Consider the following 9,437-nt stretch of genomic DNA (forward strand, 5'->3'; position numbering starts at 1 on the left):
TTTTTTTTTAAGGTTAAAAATGGGTTTTTCAATGGGATGTTTACTTCAGGAACTCCATCCTCCACTGATGTTTAATACCTACTCCTACCCTTTGTTTTGTCAATTTCCCTGATTGCTTTTCATTTATATTTCTCTTAATTTATAAAACCTCACACACAAAGACCAGATCACCAGAGAGTAGTTTGAAGAATTTAACCTTGGAAACCAAAGACGCGATAATAGCTCAAACAGAATGGAGCCATACAAAGAACATAAAATGTTTTGCCATGCGTACTTACTCCTAAACAAGAAAAACTATCTGTGCTTGGATTAAAATTCTTAAAATAGACTAACAATACAATTTCAGACCTATTGGGTTGTTTACGCAACATTGTAGAGTGTAGACTGAAATATACACGTCCAGCTGTCCATCACATTCATCCAATAAATAACTCTGGCAATTGCAATTCAGGGAACGCTCAAGGACATGAAAATGAAATAGAACTTGAACGGTCAACAATTTCAGACCGATGTATATGGTCATTTCCTTGCTTCCACGGTTCCACCTAGGTACCGTAAACTAAATTATGATAAAAATGTTAAGAATGTCAACATTACACTGGGAGTTAATTAGGAAAAAAAAACTCACAGGACACGCAAAGATATTTTGGAATATTGCAATCATGAACAAAAAAGAAAAAGAATGACAAGAAATCCCATTAAGTTCATCATCCAACAAAATTCACTTCTTGGGATCCTGTTTTTCCTTTGATTTAAATGACCTTCTTGTGAATGAGAAGCAGAACCAACTTTCACAGCAGACTCATCTTCTTTACCACAATGTCATCTGTCATGAAATCATACTCAAGGTGCACAACACTCACAATTAAGTGACCTGTCCTCTCGGCCTTTCTTCATTTTCCTGAAAACAAGAAAGCACTAAACTTAGAACCATGCCGGGTATAAACCAAGGGAAGAACTCTAATCATCATCATCCTTCCCTTGTCCCAATCAGATAGGATCACCCACAAGGAAAGCACAGTACTTTTACAAAAATATTAGAAATAGCCAATGAACTTCATGGGATATACAAAAACACCAAGGGTTCTATCCATATCCCACCTGAAGTCTGAACTTTCACTATAATATAAATATGAAATTAGAGCAATATTTGGGAAAGTAACACCAACATCCTCTATTTGCTTTGCTGGTACTTGCACGCTATCAGTATCAATTGAAAAATTATTTCTAGTATCTATTGGAAAATCTGTACAGTAACCTCCATCTCTATAGCCATTCAAAAACCCTAGGGTTCGAATCCTTATCTTCAATAACTAAATTATTCATACATCTAATTTGACAGGGAAAGCCATGATAATTGTTGGAAACATGATAAAGGCCATTGTAATATCCCAAGGACATCAATGTAGTTTGCAGACAAATCAAAGATGTAGGGAAAACGACTATAGCTTTGCAATGTCTCTAAGATTATAATCAAAATGTTTAAAACTTGTCCCCAAATTTGAGCATCTTGTCAAGGTAACTTAAAATTGCTGGCTTCACAAAAGAAGCAGGAAATATCATTCAATCTAAATTTCTAAACCGTTTCATCCTCGTGTAAACTTCAAATACATGCTGTTGCATACAACAAAAGGGGAGTTGATAAAAGATGTATGATTTGTGACCAGACAAACTTAGCATGATGAGATAAAAACAATGTATAACTACATAACATATAATGACCTTTTGCACACACCATCGAAAGCATGAATCAACTGGACATAATTTAACAAACCTAATAGAAGGGCCAATTACCTTCTTGAAGAGGCTGAGGGCACTTAGAAAGCTTTTTCCCAGATTTCTTGTTTGTGGTCTTATCGTTCAGCTCAGGGCAATTCCAGATGCTGTGATTCTTTTTTCGACACAGGACACATATCTGCAAGCAACAAAACAATACCAGAACATCAATATACGTTGACCCCTAATCATAACAGAGAACTACCCAATTGCCAAAAAGATTTCAATTATCAATTTCTTCAAGCAAGAAAAAAAAAACCCAAAATTGATTCAAGCACACACCAACTTTTCCACGATTGAACAAAAAAAACCCACAAAATATATACATTAAAAAATCCTTTATTTTTTCACTATTAGGAATTACTATAAACTTACTAACAAACAAAAACCAAGATTAGATTCACCAATGCCAAATAGAACCCACTTCAACATATTTCCTCGCAACATCTTTTTCCGCAACATTTTTTCCCGCAACATCTTTTCCCGCAACATTTTTTCCCGCATCATCTTTTCCTGCAACATCTGCAACATCTTTTCCCGCAACATCTGCAACATCTTTTCCCGCATCATCTTCATGTTTTCCCGCACCAACAGAGACTGTGATTGTGCTGCTCTTCTTCTTCTTCTTCTTCTTCCTTTTCTTCTTGGTCTTCTTTTCTAGGTCTTCTGCGAGTGTTGGCTCTGGCTTTGGGAGCTGTTGTGCGTGTTCTAATTCAACATTTTTGGGGTCTTCTACGAGTGTTGGCTCTGGCTTTGGGAGCTGTTGTGCGTGTTCTAATTCAACATTTTTGGGGTCTTCTGCGAGTGTTGGCTCTGGCTTTGGGAGCTGTTGTGCGTGTTCTAATTCAACATTTTTGGGGTCTTCTGCGAGTGTTGGCTCTGGCTTTGGGAGCTGTTGTGCGTGTTCTAATTCAACATTTTTGGGCGCATCAACAGAGACTGTGGCTGTGCTCTTGTTTTTCTTGCTCTTCTTCCTCTTCTTCCTCTTCTTCTTGTTTAGCTCTTTTGCGAGTGTTGGCTCTAGCTTCGGGAGCAGTACTACTTCATGTCCACCTTCTGATCTTTTAAGTTGTTTTACTTTTCCCCTCCTGCGTTTTTTTGGCAACCCTTCCACTGCGCTCTTCACCATTTTTGTCCGGAACTAGTAAGACTGTAAGAAGAAGAAAGGGGGTTGAGATTTTGTGAGGGTTTTCGTTTTGGTGAATGACAAATAGAGCCTTGACCTGCTGTGCTGAGCTGAGCATACCAGTATTACCCATGGGCCTTGGCCCTTGGGCCGACAAATTAATCTGTACCCATGCTATTATAGTAATGAAAGTTTGGGATGTTTATAAGAAAACTTTAGTGGTCAGGTGGCATATTTACCCCTCAAACTAGCCATTATATATGTTGGGAGGGGTAAATATGTCATTTAACATCATTTACAAAGTGAAAATTGAGGAATTTCTGATTTAATTTTTTTAATTACAGGGGAGGGAGGAGGATTCAAACCCGAGTGTGCAGGGGGAAGCTATTGTCCTCGGCCAACTAGACCAACCTCATTTCCGATTAATGTGGCAATATGTCATTTGTTCATTTCTAAACCTTATTTATTTACAACAAACAAGAAATTGGCATATCATTTATCCAAAATTCCAAACTCCAAAGCACTCTAAAATAAACTAATTAGCGAATTAGTATGAATCTAACTACCCCTTTGAACTTATCACATAACAAATAAATAGACAAATACTATTTTAAAAAAAAAACACATATAAATAGTTATTATTATAATCAAATGGCTAAATAACTTTCAATTTTGATAATTTTTTACAAAATTACCTTTGAAGTGCAACCGAAAAAATTAATAGTTTAAATTATAAAATTACATCGTGTGATATACCTACAAATGTGATTAACTTCATATTAATTTACTAATTAATTAGTTTTAAAACATTTTTTTTTATCATGTATCACATTAAGTAGTAACTGAAAATTAGAATAATAGTTGGAGCCTTTCTAGTATTATTGATCCATTTCCAAATTTCAAATATGGTAGTTATAAAATGATTGAGAGTTCAAAACAACTAATTCATGAATGTAAATAGGAATGGGGGTGCTACAAAGCAAGAATGGTGGACAATGGATTTCTACTAACACCGAAAGAATATCTTTTTTTTTTTTTTTTTGGCCAAGAACACCGAAAGAATATCAATTACACTAATACCTGCTCAGAAGTAATCAATCACAAAGAATAAAATAAAAGTCAAACCACTGTATAAGAGCATAGATATCTCCAGCAAGTGCAGCCCAACCTCATGATCACCACATGCAGAAAAGGATAGGGAGCTGGGGAAACTAATATTCCAAATCATTATGAGTGAAACCCTCAAGGCCTCCTCTGTATGCTTATGATCTTATGATCATTTTCTTCTAGTTTTACTTCTAATTTACTCCAAACCTGTCTCATTGTGACAAGATCCGAAGGCCTGCTTGCAAATCCTCCAGGGTGATTGTTCTAAGTTCATCTGTGTCTATACAGTCAAAATTGAGCCTAAGGTCCAAATTCTCTCTAGCATTAACTAACATTGTATCCACTAAACCTCCATTCATCTCCTTACACTGCTTTTCTGTTGTTTCTCTTCGAATCAGTTCTGCAACAGCTTCTACACTGCAAGAAGAATGTAACTTAAATCCATACAACATGCTCTCCTCTGCTTGATTATTCATCTTGATATGGAGAATCTTTGCTAGGTCTTCAGAACTAAAGTCACTAAAATTGAAAAACTTGGTCACACGTCGGCAGAAACCTTCATTGGAAGCAATCACACGTTTCATTGGTTCACTATATCCAGCAAATATGACTACGATTTTTCCACCATCCATGACAGACATGATCTCTTCCAATGCTTCCAAGCCATAGTCTTTATCGTCTGACTTCTGCATAGGTATTAGTCGATAAGCTTCATCTACAAAAAGAATTCCTCCCTCTGCATCTTTAATCTGTGGAGAACAATATAATTAGTTTGTCACAGAAGAGTACTTGCATCTACCCCTACAAAGCAGAATAGCAAATAATCTCAAAAGCACAACGTTTTACCTTCCTCCTAGTCTTTGGTCCAGTATGACCAACAAATTCTCCGACCAAATCAGTCCGCTGTACTTCTGTTACTTTGTCAGTAGGTAGAATTCCCACCATATGGAGTAATCTTCCAAGAATTCGAGCTACCATGGTCTTACCTGTTAGGTAACAATAATTATATAGTTATTATGGTATAATTAACCATTTACAAGTATTGCATTATTGGCAAAGGGAGAAATATTTTTATAATACAGATTGCAAAACACTGCGGACAACATTTACATTTACCTGTTCCAGGATTTCCAAGAAAGGCCATATGAGGGGGTCTCCTTATGCCAACTTTCAGCCCAAGGGCCTTACGCCTCTCATCCAAAAGCATCCCCTTTGCCCATTTCCGTAGTTGTATCTTGAGCTCATGCAAACCAACAATATTTGATAATTCATTTTCCAGTTCATCCATCTTAGCTTTAGTTTCACTGCACGCTTCAATTGCTCTTCTCCTCTTCTGCTCTTCAAGGTGAAACAGTAATAGTTCCCGCAACTTTTCACTTTCACGGCCTTTCGAAAGGTGATTTAGAGGAGTCATGCCCTCCTACAATTCAAAGGTAATATCATTAGCATTTACTTAGCTGTAATATTTGAATAAACTGAGTGTTGCAAGTAAATGGAATGAACAATACATCGTCCTTAGCACTGCAATCAGCATTGTACTCAAGTAATGTTTTGACAGTTGAGAACTCTTCAGCGTGAAGTGAGTACCACACAGCAAGGTGTAATGGTGTCATTCCATTCTGCATGGACAGAAGAGGAGACTTTTAAAACGAGAATAGCAAATTGACATAATAGTTAGAAATCTCAAACTCAATAAAAACTGTATAATCAGGTGAAAGAGACAACCGACATTTGCTTTGGCTTCGATAAAAGCACCATGGACCAGAAGCAACCGTGCAGCATCATTGCATCCATTCTTTGCTGCCATGTGCAATGGTGTTTCTCCATACTGCAAAGCTCAACATGTTGTGGACACCCATAAACCAAATAAGATAACTATTAAGTAAACAGGCAAAAACTTCAGTTCTAAATTGAAATTTCAAACAATATATATAATACAAATTTCTGACAAAAGAAAACTATTTACCTACCATGTTCCTGGCTTCCAACGCAACCTTATCTGGCCCTTGCCAATCAAGGAGAAATTTAACTATCTCAGCCTTGTTGTAACCAGCAGAAACATGAAGTGGAGTTTGTGCCATCTGCATTTACGGCACATTCAAACATAATGGCACTAATACATATTAGCATTCAAACATATAATAAAGACCAAAGAATAAAGGCATTGCTTGCTGTTCTTCATATTTTTACTAACAGGAGCGTCATATCAAATGCCAGGCGGTTAGAATAAGAAACATATAAGTAAAAAGTCTAGAAAATTCTTTTCTTTTATTTCTATTTTGTTTTGGCACAAGGCTAAAACACCTCTGCCAACCCTGTCAATGTGTCATCGATCCATACCACTTATAACTTTTCGCAAACCCTCACTTAAATTAATTAGGTAATTTATAATGAAGCAATGAGCAATCTATAATGAAGTAGGTAATTGGGTTTATAGTGATCTGGTATTGTATCTTCCCTAATTTGATGGACAATGTGAAAGTCTCTTGACACACTAAATTCATTTGATTACCCCGTACAGCCTGCATTATGACTAAAGGGCAAGTCATCTTCGATATTCTCTTCTAAAAGGCTACCAAACTAGGGTGAAAAGGATCAAACCCACTCATCATTGGTCCCTTCATACAAACTTTTATTTCATATTGCTCATACTTAAACTTCCTAATCTCATCTTTCTTTACTCCTTTTTAGGACTAACCTTTCTCTGGCTTGAAAAACCAAGTTTATGAACTGGCAAAAGAAAAAGGTCATGCCTTGAAAATTTACACGCATGAAGGGATCTCATCTTCATTTAGCTAGACAGGCCCTCCATAACTGATGACAATCATGACAGTGAACATGATCATTCCCACCACTAATGACAATCATGAAAAAGGAACTCAATCATCTGTCGTCCTATCGTGAACACGCTAGATCCAACCCAATTGCTTGTCTTCATTAACATCCAAACATCAAATGGTACTTAATTTACTATTTCCACTACATTGCATTTTACAGACTCCAAATACATTTATCAAGAAAAAGATCAATACTTCCCTACCTTTATGCGATAACTCCCAATTTTCCTCAACAAATTACAACTATAGCCGCATAAAAATATATATGTATATAGCATAATAAGTTTGAAGAACCCAAATCCAACAATGGGGTGGTGAAAAAAACATGATTAAGTGGGTGAAATTCACATAATTTTCAAACTTCATTTGATAAGCATTCCTAACGATGAAAATGACATAAACTCATCAAACAAAATGTACCCAGAATGCCAAAAGATCAGTTCTCCATACAAAGTTGAATTCTTCAAAACCCCATTCGTATACTCATATTTACAAGAGGAGGGGATCTTACGACGGCGTTTCTTTCGTTGAGAAGAGATGGGTTGTCCCGAAGAAGCTTCAGAAACCCGAGAAGGTCCCCGGACTGAGCGTAACCATGAATGGTGGTGGGCTTAGCAGATCTTGACCGTTGATCTTGATTATTCCTCTGCATCTGCATCCCTCTGTACTTGTTGGGTCTTGCTATGTCTCAAACAGAGGAAAGAAGGTTGAAAATGAACAGAGGAAGACAGGGAGAGATTTTAGAGGGAGAAAATTTTGGGGATGTCTAAGAATGCGTGTGTTTATTCTCTGCAATTATTATTTTGGGCCAAGTACCATTTTAGTACTTTACTGTAGCTAATTTTTTATAAATTCCACAAATTTTACTTATTCTAATTGAGTTTCATTTCTTCAAATTTAACATTCATCAAATCAAATCAAATCATGTGATATAAATTATTGTGTGTGATCGTAACACCACGTGATATGATGACGTGGTATTATCAATTTACTTAAATTATAACACGTGTATAATAATTAATTTCTAAAATCCTAAAATATAGGAAAAACACTTCAAAAACCCTAAATTTTTTTAAAAAAACTCTTAAAATCGTCCACATGTTATAATTTGAATGAATTAGTAACACTACGTCATTATGCCACATAGTGTTATGGTCACATATAATAATTTTTCGTGATTGTGATTAGTATGTCACTTATCACACAATTAGATCATGCTGTATAATTAATGATGTAATGATACTAATATAAAAGTTGGATATACTTTTTCATGTTAAATTTGTTTTATTTAGAAAAATGCATTAAGTAAATTTAGTTACCAGAAGTCACAATTTCTTGTGAATGCCATGTATTAGCACTCAATAATTTCTTTTAAAAAACACACACAAAAAACAAGTCAAGATTTGTTGTACACAACTTGTGTACAAAATTACTCACATGTAAGTTTTGAATATGGAAGAGATTGCATGCAAGTATGCAACAATTGTTTGAAATTTTGTATGCAAAAAATTTCAAACAATTGCCACCTCTTTATTCATAATGTCTTAGTAATGAATTGACTCTATAATTCACCTTTTTGTTTTGTAGGACCAAGGAATAAAATTTCGGGTTTCGAAGAAATTTCGATGGAAATTTCGATGGAAATTTCGACGGAAATTTCGAAGATTTTTAAATTTCGACAAAAATTCGACGGAAACGATGGAAATTATTATCAAAATATGGAAATTTTGAATGAAACTTCACAATATGTTTATTTAACATATTATCTACTACATTGATAAAAAAACATTGAAAAAAATCAAATTATATGGTAGGTTTCATGTGATATGTAATGAATATAATGCGCGCTGGAGGCAAATACTATGAAATAAAATTAGTATAATGAATAAATAAAAATTAATATATTATTTATACTCTATAATATATACACTAAATTCTATATACTTTATAATCTATACTCTATATTATTTAAGATATCGTATAGAATATTAGGGTTTAGGTCCTTTAGGATATTTTTAATTATTTTTTATATAAAAAGGTATTAGAGTTTATTGGTTTAGGGTTTAAAAATAATTAAACGAAACTCCAACACGGCCAAACGAAATCTCAAATCATTTTTTTTTTCAATTGCCCAAAAACCTCAAACTAGGATATGGTATATGATATTAGGGTTTAGGTTCTTTAGAGTATTTTAAATTATTTTTTATATTGAAATATATTAGAGTTTACAAATTTATGGTTTAAAAACAACTACATAAAACTCAAAAAAAAGCCAAATAAAAACCCAAACTATTTTATTTTCTTTACAATTGACCAAAGGCCCCAAACTCCAATCTACCCTAAACCTTTTAATTTTTTTTTCTCTTTCTTACTTTTTTTTTCTCTTTTTTTCTTCTTCTTTTTCTTTTTTTCTTTTCTTTTTTTTTTTTTTTCTCTTTTTTTCCTTTCTTTTTTTTTTTTTTTCCTTTTTTTTTTCTCCCTTTTCTTTCCTTCCTTCCCTTTTCTTTCTTTCCCCCGAGTTCCACTGTTTTTTTTTTCTCTCTCCCTCTCTCTCTCTCTCTCTCACCCCTGCCTGCGCCGCTGCCTCGCCC

General features: G+C 34.7%; 2 protein-coding genes across 4 annotated transcripts; both read right to left on the minus strand.

The window, feature by feature from the left end:
- Window positions 1-94: 94 nt before the first annotated feature.
- LOC147285490 (uncharacterized) lies at window positions 95-2,954 on the minus strand. Of its 3 annotated transcripts, XM_086243912.1 has the most exons (3): window positions 2,201-2,954; window positions 1,795-1,915; window positions 95-901 (listed from the first exon to the last, which is right to left on the minus strand). In XM_086243912.1, exons 1-3 carry the CDS (start codon window positions 2,903-2,905, stop codon window positions 894-896), a joined length of 834 nt encoding a protein of 277 aa, XP_086100038.1. In that variant the 5' UTR covers window positions 2,906-2,954; the 3' UTR covers window positions 95-893. The 3 variants fall into 3 exon arrangements, with proteins under 3 accessions (XP_086100038.1, XP_086100040.1, XP_086100039.1); XM_086243914.1 differs by lacking the exon at window positions 95-901 and having other exon boundaries at window positions 1,828-1,915; window positions 2,181-2,954; XM_086243913.1 differs by lacking the exon at window positions 95-901 and having other exon boundaries at window positions 1,853-1,915; window positions 2,152-2,954.
- A 797-nt stretch (window positions 2,955-3,751) lies between these two features.
- On the minus strand, window positions 3,752-7,617 carry LOC147285491 (AAA-type ATPase family protein / ankyrin repeat family protein). Its single transcript, XM_086244400.1, has 7 exons — window positions 7,358-7,617; window positions 5,980-6,090; window positions 5,739-5,837; window positions 5,518-5,628; window positions 5,126-5,429; window positions 4,856-4,995; window positions 3,752-4,758 (listed from the first exon to the last, which is right to left on the minus strand). Exons 1-7 carry the CDS (start codon window positions 7,502-7,504, stop codon window positions 4,222-4,224), a joined length of 1,449 nt encoding a protein of 482 aa, XP_086100526.1. The 5' UTR covers window positions 7,505-7,617; the 3' UTR covers window positions 3,752-4,221.
- Window positions 7,618-9,437: the final 1,820 nt, after the last annotated feature.

Source organism: Dryas octopetala, chromosome 5 (assembly GCF_963921425.1).
Source record: "Dryas octopetala chromosome 5, drDryOcto1.1, whole genome shotgun sequence".
In the NCBI taxonomy this organism is placed as follows: Eukaryota; Viridiplantae; Streptophyta; class Magnoliopsida; order Rosales; family Rosaceae; genus Dryas; species Dryas octopetala.

Coding starts and splice junctions, on each gene's coding strand:
- LOC147285491 (XM_086244400.1), bottom strand. CDS start 7,504: ATGCAGATGCAGAGGAATAATCAAGATCAACGGTCAAGATCTGCTAAG. Junction 5,838..5,979: donor CGTTGGAAGCCAGGAACATG/GTAGGTAAATAG, acceptor TGAGCTTTGCAG/TATGGAGAAACACCATTGCA. Junction 4,996..5,125: donor TCTTGGAAATCCTGGAACAG/GTAAATGTAAAT, acceptor GTTACCTAACAG/GTAAGACCATGGTAGCTCGA.
- LOC147285490 (XM_086243912.1), bottom strand. CDS start 2,905: ATGGTGAAGAGCGCAGTGGAAGGGTTGCCAAAAAAACGCAGGAGGGGA. Junction 1,916..2,200: donor TTGCGAGGAAATATGTTGAA/GTGGGTTCTATT, acceptor TGTTGCTTGCAG/ATATGTGTCCTGTGTCGAAA.